The sequence below is a fragment of the Esox lucius genome, chromosome 10, assembly GCF_011004845.1.
Source record: "Esox lucius isolate fEsoLuc1 chromosome 10, fEsoLuc1.pri, whole genome shotgun sequence".
Classification (NCBI taxonomy): Eukaryota; Metazoa; Chordata; class Actinopteri; order Esociformes; family Esocidae; genus Esox; species Esox lucius.
In genome coordinates, this window is record NC_047578.1 from 30,903,954 (window position 1) to 30,920,508 (window position 16,555).

General features: G+C 48.1%; 2 protein-coding genes across 2 annotated transcripts; one reads left to right on the forward strand and one right to left on the reverse strand.

The window, feature by feature from the left end:
• Positions 1 to 364: 364 nt before the first annotated feature.
• Positions 365 to 2,663, reverse strand: LOC114838119. The gene is made up of 3 exons (XM_029118906.2): positions 1,594 to 2,663; positions 938 to 1,508; positions 365 to 832 (listed from the first exon to the last, which is right to left on the reverse strand). The coding sequence occupies exons 1-3, from the start codon at positions 2,041 to 2,043 to the stop codon at positions 474 to 476; spliced, it is 1,380 nt and encodes a 459-aa protein (XP_028974739.1). The 5' UTR covers positions 2,044 to 2,663; the 3' UTR covers positions 365 to 473.
• A 9,516-nt stretch (positions 2,664 to 12,179) lies between these two features.
• On the forward strand, positions 12,180 to 13,106 carry LOC114838120 (ubl carboxyl-terminal hydrolase 18-like). The gene has a single exon (XM_029118907.2). The coding sequence runs from the start codon at positions 12,180 to 12,182 to the stop codon at positions 13,104 to 13,106; it is 927 nt and encodes a 308-aa protein (XP_028974740.1).
• The last annotated feature ends 3,449 nt before the right edge of the window (positions 13,107 to 16,555 follow it).

Genomic DNA, 16,555 nt, shown 5'->3' on the forward strand with positions numbered 1-16,555 from the left:
TATTTTTTACCTTCTATTATATTATTTTTCATTATTTTCAACCCAATTACAGTGTAATTTGATAGTAAAGGCATGAAAGTATGAGGAAATACCATTGACAAAAAATCTCATAATGCTTCCAAAAAAAAAATCTTGATGCTGAATGGCAGAAATGTTTTCCGAAAACAATTTTTTTGCCTGTCAAACAGATGAGTTTTATAAATAGTGACCCAGAAGTCTGTTTTTATGTGTTTTTATTGTAGCCAGAGGGGTTGCTATTAAAAGGATACATCATAATAGGTTGTATCTGTTACAGAAATGAATCTAGGACCCAAAATGTCCCACTAGTGAAATCCGGCCGAAAGCCCCATAGGCTACCAAGTACAATAAAGCATTTATTTCAGATACAAAAAAGCATTTATTTCAGATACAGAAAAGCATTTATTTCAGATACAATAAAGCATGTATTTCAGACCTGGCTCCTTGACTCATTGTTAATATGACATAAACACCCTCTTAAGCGTAGTGACCGGGTTACTACAAACAGGACATCGTCCAATGTAGCATTCGACACATATTAAATGGCCACATTCTGTGACCCACTCTTTCCCTTTGCAGCATGCGAAGCACGTAGACTCGAAGTTCTGTGGTATTTCAAGGGGTCTGTAAGAGGTGGTTTCTTTCTTGCAAACACCACAGGCCAGAGAATTCTTCTTCTTAGCTCTTCTTGTACAGGACACACAACACAGGTGTCCGCATTCAAGGTACGCATTTGCGTCTTCGAGACAGTAGGGGCATGTGTAAGGTTCCACATGCGTTGTCTCAGCATTCGAGCCGTCCGGGAGCACCGTGCCTTTAGGATAAGAAACATGAGAATTCATTTGTGGACTTTTAGTGTACATCTCTGGCAATAAGAGTTACTGTTACACCAAATGGATATAGATTGTTGTGTTCTTACCCGTAATGATCACGTTGTTGTCTGGTTCCAGTTCTAACACATATCTATCCCCAGACCACTCCTCTGGATTTGAATACTGGACAGACGGTACGAACCGACCGTCGGACTTGATGACATCTCCCAGTTTGGCCATTCGATCGTAGTAGTACAGGGCAACTGATATGCAGTCGGGCTGAGTCTCATTCGAGCAGGTTCCGTCAACACTGGCTGATGGCAGTTGTGCTGCATCTACCACGCTGCGGTGATGTGTGCTGTAGGGTCTGTGTTTCAGCGCGTCTCGCTTTGCTTGTATTCGGATGCATTTCATGTTGTGGTAGAAATTGGACACCTCAGGTTCCTGGCCCAAGGCATCATTCTCCGCGATCCTGTTCACATTAACTGTGGTCATGTTGTGGTCACACAGTGCTGTACAAGGAGCCGTGGCAGACAGGGAGGTTCTGGAATCCCAGACATTGGAGCATGTCAGGCCATACTTCTTGAACAGCTCGTATATTCGCTGGGGCTCGGTGCATCGCACATGTATCATCCTTGTTGCGGTCCCGGGCACTAACAGCGTAACACTGTGAGGTTCCTGCAGGGTAGAAAATACAGAAGTAATATAAACACGCTTGGTATATACAGCATGTCTTACAAACTTACATCTCATACAAACTTACATGTTTGCTGTGCAGCTTAAGTATGGTCATCTTGTCCGCGATGGTCAGTTCCCTCCTGAGTATCCACGCGCGCCCTTTTACTAATTCCACCGTGTTACACACATGGTAATAAAAGCTGTCCCCTGGTCTCATGGTGGTGTGCGTGACACTGTATTTGTTGGTGCTGACAGGCACTAGAGGTGTGTCATCCAGCAGTGTATCCAATGCTTCCCAGTCCATTGAGCCACGTCCCGGTTCCACCCATAGAGCTTTCATCACACTTAGGAGCTGTTTAATATAAGCAGAGACTCTTTTAAATTCTACTTGGACACAAATGATTGTCAGATTTTTGGTTTTAGAATGTTTGTATATCCATCTGCTCATATACCACTTTGTGATTCCATCGGTCACAAAGTTGATGTGTGCCTGTGGGACACAGCACCATCTCACAGCTATTGTTATGGTATCCATTAGGCTAAGGCTCCGCACAGAGAAGGAGTTTCAGCCCTTGTTGCTCAGAGTAGAAACCCAGAGGATGCCATTTAGCCCGGATCAGCGAGGCTTCTATACACGCAGTGGAGACTCCAAACGCCCGACCGCGGATATCTCTGCTGACTTCTCATTTTCTTCCCGGTCGGCCGTTCCCAGTGCTGCTGGGGCAAGAGCAGGTCCACTCCTCTGAACTGTTGGAACGGCCGACCGCGGATATCTCTGCTGACTTCTCATTTTCTTCCCGGTCGGCCGTTCCCAGTGCTGCTGGGGCAAGAGCAGGTCCACTCCTCTGAACTGTTGGAACGGCCGACCGCGGATATCTCTGCTGACTTCTCATTTTCTTCCCGGTCGGCCGTTCCCAGTGCTGCTGGGGCAAGAGCAGGTCCACTCCTCTGAACTGTTGGAACGGCCGACCGCGGATATCTCTGCTGACTTCTCATTTTCTTCCCGGTCGGCCGTTCCCAGTGCTGCTGGGGCAAGAGCAGGTCCACTCCTCTGAACTGTTGGAACGGCCGACCGCGGATATCTCTGCTGACTTCTCATTTTCTTCCCGGTCGGCCGTTCCCAGTGCTGCTGGGGCAAGAGCAGGTCCACTCCTCTGAACTGTTGGAACGGCCGACCGCGGATATCTCTGCTGACTTCTCATTTTCTTCCCGGTCGGCCGTTCCCAGTGCTGCTGGGGCAAGAGCAGGTCCACTCCTCTGAACTGTTGGAACGGCCGACCGCGGATATCTCTGCTAAATATTACTTTGTCACAGGTTGGACTTTCGCAATGTGGCTGGACCAAGAGCAGGTCCACTCCTCTGAACTGTTGGAACGGCCGACCGCGGATATCTCTGCTAAATATTACTTTGTCACAGGTTGGACTTTCGCAATGTGGCTGGACCAAGAGCAGGTCCACTCCTCTGAATAATTCTATCTCTGTGTGAAACTTTTGCTACGGTTCAGCTGTGGGTAATCTAGAAGGGTTTTCATCAGTGAACTACAATACACTTTTGTCTCTTAGGAACTATCCCACAAGCAAAATAAATTACCTCTGCCTTTGTACGCTGAGAAGTAAGTACGTATGCCATTGTAGTGGCTCTTACAGCGTACATGATGTTAATCTCGGTCACATGGACCTAAACAAGCTTTACATAACTTGTGCTCTCTGACATGTCAGGTTTTGAAGCCTACAAGACACGAAAGACTGAGGTGGATTGAGAAGCAGAGGACCGGTCATGACTGGAATAATTTCCACGGTGCCTAATACCGCCACAACCTGGGACCCGATCACACAAATCGCTGATGATGGGCTGTTCCTATGGGACATGGCACTGATTATAATATTAGCCGGGATCGCATTTATTTCCAGCTTGTACTACATCTATGTGCTAAGTGTGATAACGAGAGGCTACACCACACTGCCTCTGATAATGGTATGATTGAATTTGCTAATAAACATCCACACGGTTTGCGTGACTCATAGTTTTCTTTATTGGCCATACTCAGGAAGTGCAATGACGAAGCTCGCACCCGCTTCTCTGGTGTTTGAGCGAACGAACCTTTCCAGGTTCCGGATTACAGGAGGGGCACACAACTTCTGTCCACCGAACTGATGGGTTCTGTTGAGAGACTGAGTGTGAGTACCCAAACAAAACTGTGACATCCATTGCTTTTTATACATACAAACATCAACTACGGTTACCCGTGTCCACACCGCCGGTCACCGAAGAGTCTGTAGCCTGGATGAAATGGTCATTCACGTGATACAGCGTTTCGTCCAAGGCACATGTTGTGGGAGCATACACAGGTTCGTACAGAGGAGAATAGACACGTGAGCATGGTTTGTGAATAGGGGGCCTTGACCGTGTGCTATAAATCCTGTGGGTGATCAGGCCCAGCCCAAAAACAGCCATCACTGGAACCGCTATCAAGGTGACCGTGAACCAATCATTCTCGTTGGCAATCCACCAATAATTACTATAGTGCACCATTGCTAAGAGTTTAGAGTCTGCTCCGTTCGTGAAATGTACTGACTGTCTAGTCTACTTGAAACCAGAAATCATGTCCTAGAGAAAGGTTATTTTCTTAGGGAATGGGGTTTTGTATCACAGAGACTGACTCTGTTTCCTCTTTACATCCACTATGAGAATGAACACTCGCCACACACTGTTAGTACACAGGGATTTCATCTGTTTTTTTTATTGTTCAGATCACACACGGTTCACATTTATTATAATTACAGTAAAAGCAAATGCAGCTCAATGCCATTGCCCTTCGCTGTCGTAGTTCAATCCCGGATCAGTAGACACCCAGAACCGCTGTAGGGTTACCAACTCTTAATGTCAACAAAATCAGTTCCTCCACAAGGTCCATTCTTTCGATTTGCGTGAAGATCAGACTCGTAACAAACACTGTGTGATGAAGGTACTTAGACACAATGTTACGGGATAGGTCCCATGCGTTTACCTCCTCAATCTGTCCGTAGGGAATATAACCATAACCCCTCACGATCTCCCATGACAGCAAAAGTTTCACACGTTTCAACTCAGCTCTACTCAGGTTCCACATTGCCTGGTCAAAGCCCAGTGTCATCTGGTGATTCCAGCGCATATCACGACTCGCAAGCTCCTCGAGACAGTGCGTTTCGAGATCGGTCACTTTGAATTCAGGATGGTGCTTTTCGAGTATAACCATCAAGATAGACCACACGACATACTCGGACAGATAGCGGCACATTTCACCGATCAAAGTCTCAGGGTGTTCCAGACACGTGTCCGATCCTCGCTTCTTAAGCATCCGGGTAATTGTCTCTATTACTCGGCCATCGAGTGGCAGATTCGTATGATCTTTTATAGCTGCCACCAGCTTAACAAAGATCGTATTGTTTCTCATTAGGTAGATGACCATTTTGAATCTCCGAGTGAGTTCCATGTTGCCTGTGCACCCTGCTCTCTGAGCTTGGTAGAGATGCGCTTACATTCCGTATGTGAGTGTGTTTATACACACAGTCTGCTACATACCATGGCATAGGATCAGCTTGTCCGACCGAGGCTGGGCTCTCCCACAGCACTAGAGTCAGTTGTAAGGACCCATAGACATATAGCCGGCCGGCCGACTCGCCCGTGGTTGGACACACAGCTCCCATAAATGTGCCCTTATAACGGAATGTGTTGCCTGGTAAACTTGATCATCACTTGTGTAGCAAACCAGGGTAAGAGCCAAAAGTGGATACGTGTAGCGATCCCAGAGCTATTTGTATTTACCATTTTATATATACATCGACCTAGGTTCATGAACATCACCTAACTCAGCAGGTCATGGCTGTACACTCTTATCTGAAGAAATGGGGCAAGTCTCACTTGAGTGACAGATTCAAGTATTTCAGCTTCGAAAGGTTTCTAGCCATACCACACAAACAGATGAGGGCTGAGTTCGGAGGACCTTTCGCTGGGCAACATCAGGACCTGTGTGATACTCTACATAAGGTGTTGGTGAAGAAACGTTGGTTAGATAAGCGAGAGTGGATACCACCTACTCCACGGAAAAAAAGAACCTCAAACCTCGACCGTTTAACGCGGACCATCAAGAGACTCTCGGTGTGTGATCACGTGAGCTCAAAGAAAATACTCTTCCCCCATTCAGCTGGTGACACAGACCCGATTCTCACCGAGTACGAGGATACAGAGGACCAGGATACAGAGGACGAGGATACAGAGGACAGTGTATCCGTAAAGGCTGGGCAGCCCCATGAGATCGCACAATCTGAGCGGGAAGCCGGGGTCTTTTAACAGATTAATTCACCTAATGAGGTATAATGGGGAACGTGGGTGTCCCGGTACCAGGATGCTCACAACCAGAGTGGAAAGAGTTAAGCTGAGGCTTCCACCCGCGCTCCGGAGCTACTACTTCAGGAAAAGAACTACAGTAACCGAGTACCACGCCTACGTACCTGTGAATGGTGCCTTGTGATGTAAGAAATAAAAAACGCTTTTGTACATCGATATGTGAATGGTCAGTTGTCTTTTATTTTTTGACAAATCTGTTTCCACATGATAATACAGAATTGCAGGTACACCAAATCGCATACAAATCATCAAATGTTTTTATCACATAACCTATTGCATATACAACATATCATAGAATAACATTCCATGACTTAGCATTAGACCTGGTCCTGTGTCCCTGTGAACATGTCAACGTTCATCACTGAGTAACTCAAGCAGCATTCCAGAGTACACACTTGCCCACGTAGTGCTAGATCCGTAGGGAGACACATGCCGAGGTTCGTACATTCCGGGGTGCTCACTTCCCCACGTATGCGTAGCTCCGGGTTGATATCTCTGCCAAGGTTCGTACATTCCGGGGTGCTCACTTCCCCACGTATGCGTAGCTCCGAGTAGACTTCCCTGCCACGGTTCGTGTATTCCAGGGTGGGCACTTTCCCATGTAGGCCTATATTCAGGTGGATACGCGTGCCTAGGTTCGTGTTTGTAGAAGCACCTAACTCCAAAGTAGCATGTTCCCTGACCTTCAGCAAAGTGTCGACATGGTATACGCGCCATACCACCCATGTATTTCTTGATAAGTTTCCGCTTTTCATGTATATCTTCGACCCAGTAATCACTCGGTACGAAAAAGGGTGATCTGGTTCGACACACAGGGCACAATTTAGCGGTTTTGTTATAGCGGGACGCTCTCCACATGCGGATGCACCCGAGACAATAACAGTGGCTGCATTTGGGCAGAATTCCGAATCTACGCTCCTTTGGAATGTCTTTGTCGAATACCACCTCCAAGCACACATTACACTCCTTCTCTCTACTGCGCTGGATTGCAAGCGAGATCTCTTCGTGTGCCTCTATGCGTTCCGTGGGGTACCCAGAGCGCAGTCCCGCTACCTTAATGCTCTCACCCGGACCACGGTGCGGCTGCCCTGGTACAGAAGCAAGGTGGTTCACACTGTACACCATCCCTGGACCTCCGGATGGTGCTGCTGCTGCTGCTGTCATTGTTACTATTGCTCTCTGCAGTGCTTAGCCTGATTGCCCTGCTGAGGCCGACTATTAGTGATCATAAAGCAGCGATCCTGCCCAGGTCACTATTATCCGACCGTCGTTAACCCAGCTCTGCGTACATGGTATGCTGTTACACAGTGTAAAGTCTACAGGGGCATCGTGTGCCAAAAGATATGTAACGTTCCATATGCGATTGATATACACTGATACTGTGTTTACATGTTTTTCCAATACACACCTAATACTCATCCTCACTGTCAACGTTTGAATCGTAACATCCTGTGCTGAACACACTTTTTTTCTTTGCTTTATGGTCCGGACCCTTGAAAGGTTTGTTGCGTGACGGTTCATTTAATTGTTGCTCATTTGGGTCTGTGTATAACTGCTTGTTGTTTCGGTGCAACGGGAGCGGCTGATCATGGAGCTTGGTGTAGTTCATCTCTCGTTGATACTCGCCGATTTGATGAGGTGGCCGCTGTGCTGGATACCGATGATTCTCTAAAGATTTAGGAGACTGTTGATACTGCTGTTGCGTAGGTGGATACCGATGACTCTCTAGAGATTGAGGTGGCTGTTGCTGCGGCTGCTGCTGATGATGATGGTAATTGGGGAACACACTCATGAAGTTGCCCTCTGGGATAGGTGGGGCCGAAGGGTAGTTCGTACACACTTTACTATCGAGCCAGCTCCCGGGTACATCCACTAAGGGAGCCACGGTTTTCTTGGGTTCCCATGGAGACATGTGGCCATCGCGTTTACCAGTGAAACCCTGCTGATTGTAGGTCATAGGTGCCGCTGAACTCATGCAGTAACGAAACAACAGGTATATGTAGTATCTTGAGAGTTTACGGGTCTCCAATGCTATCTGATCGGGAATAGGCCTGTCCTGAGACACAGTAGTACTGTATTCCATGTTGTGGAGAGACTCTAGATCCGCTCTTGGTATGTACAACGTGTCCGCCCTCTGCCACATATCCCGCAATAGCTGCAGGGTCATCTGAAGCGTGCCCGCTTCTTTGAACCCAGTCTCTTGCAACAATCCCGTAGCAGGGGCACCTGCCACTATCAGGCATTCGAACAGCGATACGGAAGCGTGGTTGGAGAACACGATCCGTCTACGTATCGAGCCGTTCATCTTCTATTTACTACTACCCTACAGGTGCTACAGATAGGCGCGTGGTCCGTAGGATTCGGGTGATAATGGCTCCGGTCAGGGATCTAAACAGATGCAATGTAGAAAGGTTGTTAGCGATGGTAGAGCGTTACAGTCTCTATCACGTTAAGACCTTGTGTTACAACGATGTGCAAGGTGTGCTCGAGTGGCTCGGGGGACCCGGTGGCAATTTCACCTTCACACACACCGAAGATACCGTACAGGTACTTAATAGGTTTATCGGACTGCATAACCTAAATAAAGTAGTAGTGATGGGTATCGACGAGGACCCTGTGGTCGAGGGGAAAGATCATATAGTGGTACACACAAAACGAAAGAGCGTACCGACAATCAGGAACTGTACATCTGACTCGATCATACTGTTCCTGGTGGTGAAATGTAATGCGATAGCCCCGTACACTCAGGAGCTGTACACGTTGATAAGGGACGCGCATAACATAGTCAAGAACACCCACACTTCCCTATTCCCGAAGTTCGAAACGTGCCCAGTTCAGCAACTCGAGGTCGCCACATCTCAGCAAGCGTATCCGGTGATAGACGGGTTTCTACCCTCGAGCTACAGTACAACTGAACCCAGGATGCCCCTCGTGGCCGTAGACAGCTTTGGTCGACGATACGAGCCCCTAGAGTGTACCGTATCCTCGGACACAAATCCGTGGAGCCTCTACGCGGGGATATCCATACCTACCGATCCTACATGTGACATTGATATAGAAAAGCTTGTAACCACCCCCGGGAAAGTCCTGGGTCGAGGAGGATTTGGGGTCGCTGTTCCGATCAACAAGCACCAAGTAGTAAAAACCAACCTGTTTCCAGAAATGGTGAACTGGAGCCTTCCTTTCATAGACAGGGAGTTCAATCGCTATGCGCACATCGCATCCCAGGTAGAAGAGGTGCTGATCGGGGTTTCAATAAAACACCCAAACATCCTGCGCACATTCGGAGGCTTCTGGTGCGAGATCCCCAACTACCAGTTAGGAGGTAGAGCCGTACACGTAATGGAACGAGCCCTTGTCTCGCTGCAGGAGTTCATGTGGCGTATAGACGAAAGAAGGATCGTACCCATGGTTGAACTAGACACCTTGCGAGGGTTGGAACACCTGAGATCCAAGGCCATCCAGCACAGGGACTTCACCTTCAGGAACGTGTTGGTCTGCCACCAGCCTAATAGAAAGCCTGTACCTTTCACTTTCAAGATCAGCGATTTCGGTACCGCTTGCAACTTCACTACGCCAGACCAACCGCGGGGTAACCATACTAACATGGCCCCTGAGGTACTATGGTGTTGGACCTCATCTACCGGGAGTGACATATTCAGCTGGTTCTGCGTGATGTGGGAGTTACACAGCGGCTTCCCGTTGTTCCCGTTCAAGAAGGGCAAGCTAGGTTACTGTAGGAAAACATATGCTGAGAGTCTATCCAATCTGCTTGGTGTTTACAGCCCGGAGAACACGGACTCGTTCGAGCTCGAATACATGAAAGCTATCAACGCCCGAGTCCTTCACGCGAAATACAAAGACAGCAGGCCTACTGTCCATAGGATACAGGCGAATCTTGATAGAATGGGTGCAAACATTGCGGACAAGCAGTTTATCTCATTGGGAGCGCTGTGCATTACACTGTTCCCTCAAGAGAGGTGGTCTCCTTCCAAACTGCTGAGCCTCACTCGGTACCAGTTATTGAGTAAGGATATAAGCGAGGCACGGTCACCCTCGGAACGGATTCCCTCATCCATTCATCTCGGGGAGTATAGACCGACCGATATAATAGTGGGGCACGATTGTGTCCCAGTGGAACTCATTACACTAGTGAATGAAAGAGACCAGAAAGGATTACCGGTTACAGTGTTCCGTTCCGAACCAAAAGTTCACTATGGCATAGACACCCTGAGATTGGCACCTGATTTCATCCAGCCTTACGAGTGGTACGCGCAAAAGGTTGCAATGCTCACAGGTGTATATGAGAGCGAGTATACAAGCATGTGTAACAAACGCAAGGCTAGTGACCTACACAACCCGGCTGAGGTGATACACGCAAAAAAGGCCCCGGGGTTACAAGTAGAAAATCCGGACGACAATGAGACTATCGTGGTCCGAGGTCAACAATGTGAGGTTACTCCTGGAGCCGTGGTCTACGATGTGACACAGAGAATCGAACGGGAAGAGGAGCTTCCGTCCCTTATACTCAACGAACCTGATGGCATGGAAAGTACGTTCAGCCACATTTCTGAGACTATAGATGCGTGCCTGTACGATGCGCATGAGTTGGCTTTGGACAAAAACCCGCTCCCTGCGTTGACATGCAACGATATACGTAGAGGGATAATCGAGGGTCATGGTTCAGACATGTGTTCGTTAAGCGATATTTTGAATATGGTTCAACACACCAGCCATACGCAGCTAGCATCCGGAGTGGGCAGCCTAATCGGAGATGACGCACAAGGGAACGATATCGCTGCGAGTGTCGAATCTGGAGTGGGCAGCCTAATCCACGATGACACACAAGGGAACGATATCGCTGCTAGTGTCGAATCGAGCACAGAGCCAGACCGGGGACCCGTGGACGAGCCGTGTGGTACGGTGACTGTGCGAGGCAAGAAGATGGATGGGGAGATATCTACAAACATCATAATTCTCAAGAGTCACAACGAGAGGGAGATAGCACGTTTCAAAGAAAACGTGATCCTCCTGTCACAAAGCATGACTCGAATGTACCCTCTCATATTCGCTGGTCCCCGGCACGGATTGTGTAAGTGCTCTAAGCGCAACGATACGCTCATGTTCCAGTACGCGCAGTTGTTCGAAGAATGCAAGCAAGTGTCACGCTGGAACATTTCAGATTCGCCTAATTCTGTTTACGTGTTCCTGATGCAAATCTTTCTGACACTTAAGGCCGTGTTAGACATAAAGCTGTTACCCGTGTACATGACAGAATGGCAGGATCTCCTGATCGGTAAAGGAGCTGTGATGATCGACATTGTGCCTTATCTCAGCAGGAACTTCAACAAACCACAACCCTCCATGTTCGGGGAACAATGTAGGAGCTTGGTCAGTCTCTGTACCACTATGGTGGAAAAGCACTTACCCTACTCGGGACTTTACAAAGTGCTTTGCAATCTGAGCATCGGTACACCTCTCGCGCGTGTGCTGACCACATCGATCGAGTGGTTGGAAACTTTCGCTGCCAGCGAAAGGACTACGCCACTCCTGTTTACCCTAGACGGTAACTATTTCACGTTTAGGGATTATACGTGCAATATAACCAACTGGCTTACGTGCGTGGGTGAAGAGGAAGAAGAGCGTAATATAAGCAGCTCCACACTGCTGGTGTACGGAAACCCGAAGCCTTTCAGAGGCAACCAGACAGCAGAGAGTGTGGGTGACACCAAGGTGAATCCAATGGTTAGGAACATAGTGCTTAGGATGAGAGTCAGGGTATTCGGATCATCGAAGCTCGAAACCGTGGCACTGGATTGCACACAGGGGTTAACCAAGGTGAATCTCAACAACTCAGCACTAGCTGGGGTTCCAGGGGTAGATCAACTGGACCGGTCGACGTTACACGAGGAAAACAGGAACTGTTTCACACACGATGCCATTTCACATACCGAGTCCAACTGGGCCCCTGTCATAATGTTCACAAAGTTAAAGAGGTATGGACCTGTGCCTGAGTTCACTCTTGAATATTACAGGATCACGATCCTCATGGTTCTACTGAGTCCGCAAGGATCGGTGCGATCTCTCAGAGAGCTGTTCAAGAAGGTGTCAGTGTACAACGTGACAGACTACTAAATGCAATCATTGTGATATGCAGTTTGACACCCAATCCCGTTGTACACCTACTGATACACAAAACTAGTCCTTGACTTCACACACTCGTACTCGTGGGTCTACCTAGCCAGCTTGCCACACTGCTCAGGACCTCTCTGTCCACCTTCAACCATGCGCGGCTTGATCAATTACGGGACCCATTGCAGCATAAACAGCATTGTCCAGTGCTTATACGAGACACGCGAGCTACGGGATCTCATTCTGTGCGTGGACGAGCAGGAATACCAGGCTCATAATACAGTGGCCATGAATCTCAAGGCTCTCATCCGCGAGATGGAAGAGAACGACCGGTTACCGTGCGACCCGGGCTTTCTCATAGACTCTATGAGCGTGTATAGTGGAATGTCTTTCAAAATTCAGGAGGACTCTGACCTAGTGTTCACGTGCATCATCAACGCTCTAGCGGACGGACACAGGACCGGAAAAGGCATCGGAAAACTGTGGGACATAGAGTGCGAGGAACATATGCGCTGTCTTAGTTGTAACAAAGTCCGGGCTGTACTGAAAAACGCAAATTCAATCCCCCTGTTGATCGATGGGGCTCTCCCAAACGAGCTGCAAGAATACATGAAGCAGTACGCTGACAACACGCGGACAGCATGTGACTGGCATTGCACAAACTGCCACAGGAAAACCCAGCTCGAAATCACGAGCAAAGTGGTGTCATTACCCCCGGTTGTGTGCATGAAGCTTGGACGGGTTAAAAACACAGGTAGAGATACCGCTCACATTGTAAAGATGGGAACGCGATTCGCGTTCCCGGAGACTGTGGATCTGAAATACATCATGAAAGGACCCGAAGCCAGCGTAAGCGCTATATACGAGCTGTACGCAGTTGTAGCCCACTGTGGTACTCACTATTCTGGACATTACACAGCTTATCTGCGTTGTGGAATTCAAGGGTGGTATCTTGCAGACGATGCTCACGTGAGGCTGTGCTCCTGGGCGGATGTCCAGAATACCTATGAAGCAGGATCTAACTTATACGACAGGGTTGCGTACATGCTCATGTACCACAGGAAAAGCAGCTCCACTTGAATCGTATGTGACAATAAAGCTCTGCACAACTTGTGTAACGTAATGTGTGTCCCATTTTTCAAGTAATAAACAAATGATATGTGTACCATTGTTTTGCCTCATTATCATATGACAGGAATGATCAGTACGTGATGCATTATAGAAACAAGAAACGGAGACAATCAAAGCCATTGTTACACATGCACCGGTGTTTAACGTCATTTTATTAGCTCATACAGGGATGGGTACCAAGCAGTAACATAGGTATATACCATTGCTCTAGGTTACACTGCAAATTAAACAGGGATGGGTACCAAGCAGTAACATAGCTATAAACCATTGCTCTAGCTTACACGGCTAAACTAAACTAAGCGATGCGTATCACTTTTTAACAACATATTTATCCAGAGTATTAAGGACAACCTTCAGTTCATTTGCTTTATAATCTGGATTTGAATAGGTAGATGACAGTACAACAGAGGAGCAAGGTTTGTCTAACTGAGACACACACACCGTGTTAGCCAGACCCTCTAAATATCGTATCATACAAGCACTTTGGGGTCCGGGTGCGGGCTGCTTCTTTTTCACCATACGGGACGACATGATAACCAATCTCACATTGAAACAAAATACTCAGTTTCAAGTTCACTACACCTATCAGGTTTTTGGTCCGGTGTATCACTCCAGTCCGATCTGGTATCTGAATCTTCGTCTGACCACTCTGCGGCAGATCCAGGTTCGGCCTCGTCAGACCGATCTGAAGCAGATCCGGATTCGGAAGCGTCGCTCGGGTGCACTTGTCTGTTTAACTGTTCCTGTTCGCTCTCTTGCGTTCCATCGCCCGTGTAATCAGGTGTGACTTGGGTCTGATTAGCAGTAGGCTGCACAGCCTCATTGGTCGTATCGGTCACTTTCTTAATACGTAACTTCAGAGCATGGACCAGTAAAGGTGGAGCACCTGATGGGATACCGAAATCTTGTTTCTCAAGAGACTCTTGTTGCTCCAGGTACGCGACGAGCTCTGTCTCTTCTTTCTCAAGAGACTCTTGTTGCTCCAGGTACGCAATGAGCTCTGCCTTTTCTTTCTCAAGAGACTCTTGTTGCTCCAGGTCCTCAATGAGCTCTGCCTTTTCTTTCTCAAGAGACTCTTGTTGCTCCAGGTACTCAATGAGCTCTGCCTTTTCTTTCTCAAGAGACTCTTGTTGCTCCAGGTACGCGACGAGCTCTGCCTCTTCTTTCCCAAGAGATTCTTGTTGCTCCGGGGACCTGAAGAGCTCTGCCTTTTCTATTTTATATCTGAGCGTATTCTCCGGAGTAGAACTTTGGGCCGTTTCACGCGGTCTTATCTCATCTTGCTCAGAGTAATTGTCGCTAACGGGAGAGCATTTATTACTCTTCTTGGAAGACCGGACACGCTTTACACCTCCGTCACGTTCCTCGTCATGTTCAGAGTCACGCTCAATAAAGGGAGAGCGAGTGTATTTAGAACTCTTCTTGGAAGCCTTTACCCGCTTTATAGCTTGACCGTGTTTCCCCTCCCCTTCGTAGTCATCGGATTCAGAGTCCGACAGCTTGCTTTTGTATACAGGGGAATCCTGATCACGGGTCTGTGTGGGTCGGGCATACTTTACTCTTGGGCGCCCCGTGTTGCACATGTCCTGTTTTCGTTTAGCATGCCTCTTAACCTCTTTGGCAAAGCGAAGGGGTGAGGTTTCCTTACACACCTTAGCACTCGTGGTACGCATCTCCTCACTCTTGTCAGGTCCACGGATGTTCTCCTTTGTACGTTTGATGCGCTTTACATCGGGCTTGATCACGTCCTCGTTGGGCTTGGATTGCAGGGTGCGCTTATACCCCCGAATTTCCTGTTCCTTATCACTACGGTGGCCTTCGCTTTCTGAACGTGACACGCGTCCATGTTTGCTTGCACAATGTACATTCTTCGTTTTATACATAGACTTTTTGCCCCTGCTTCTAACCCGGGCGCAGAACGCTTCATCGTCCTCGGGTTCGCTGCTGTAGTACTCTTCGATGGGAATGGGTCCGTCGTTTATGAACTCGTCAGTTAAATCGTACTCACCGGGACTCTCGTGATCCTCGGACATAGCAGCTACCAAGTCCTCACCGGGGATATTGTCTACATCAAAACACTCTTCCTCATCTTCACTGGTCACTTGACTGGTTACTTCCTCAGCCTCACTTAGGAACATATTGTTTTCCTGGTGACTGTACCTGTGGTGCGGCATATGGGCTTGTACATCGCGTGGAGTATTGGTACTCCTGGACCCGGGTGACTTACGGGGTGACGATCTGTTTGACTTGGAGTCCGACCGGGTTTGCTTCGTGGCTTTGGGGAACCGAACCGATGCTTGTTTCTCAGCACGTTTGTCAACTCTTTGACCGTACCCATCGCTTTTAGCACGCTTCATCGTGTTGTACAGTTTAGCCACCGGTTTGTCAGAGTGCTCCCTCTCTCGATCCCGGGTACCCTGGAATGAGTCCAGTACTTTGTGTCTCCAGTTGTTGGTGTCAATAGAGTGCAGGCAAGCAACTAGCGCTTTGCTGAGTCTATCCTTGAACTCGTAGCTCTCGAGTGTAGTAACAACGTATCGGTTGTTAATGACCCACGCGCGAAGGATTTCACCATTTCGTTCGTCCAGCAGAGTGTTATCCAATCCCAGTATAGTGCAAACCGCATTTCTCCTTACATTGGCTCCGGTCAACCAGGGTTCACTCATCAGCAGAGTCCACATGTTCTTGATCCAATTTGAAACTGGAATGGATGCTGGTGTCACGATAGAGTACAGTCTGTCACTTGCCCCATCGGACATAGACTTATCTTTGCTATGCTCCTTGTTCTCAACCATATCTGTACAAGCCACATCGGTGTCTAGAGCATCTACTCTCGATCTACTCTCCGGATTACAGAGCTCTCCTTCTCCGCCCTTGAGCGCTGTCTTCAGGTTGTTGTTATAAACACGGAGTTTTGAAAAGAGCACCTTAGCTTTGGTATACATCTGGACCAATGCCCTTTCCTTGATCTTGTTCGTGTCATGTTTTACTAACGCGTGCCACAACTTCTGAACTTTGACTACATTGTCCAGGGTATTCTGTTTGAACAACTGTTCACACTCAGAGACCATTGAGGGGTTGTCCCCGTATCTCTTTCGCACATACAAGGAAGCGGAATCTGCCAATTTCACCCAGTCCATTCGCATCTGCTCCTGTATCACACTGACACGCTTCTTGTTTACGATGTTTCGAATGCTCTTGTCAGAGGAGTACATGGCCCAAAACGCCTGGTATTCCTGCACTTGCTTAAGCGGGCAATGCAGCAACTCGGCCACAGCGAAGGAATTGGGGATCTTGTTCTCCATTAATTTGATGGCTAATCCCACCACCTCCACCATCACCGGGTCCACGATCATGCTCTCCACGTGGTTAGGTATATAATTGCACCAGCTGTTTGG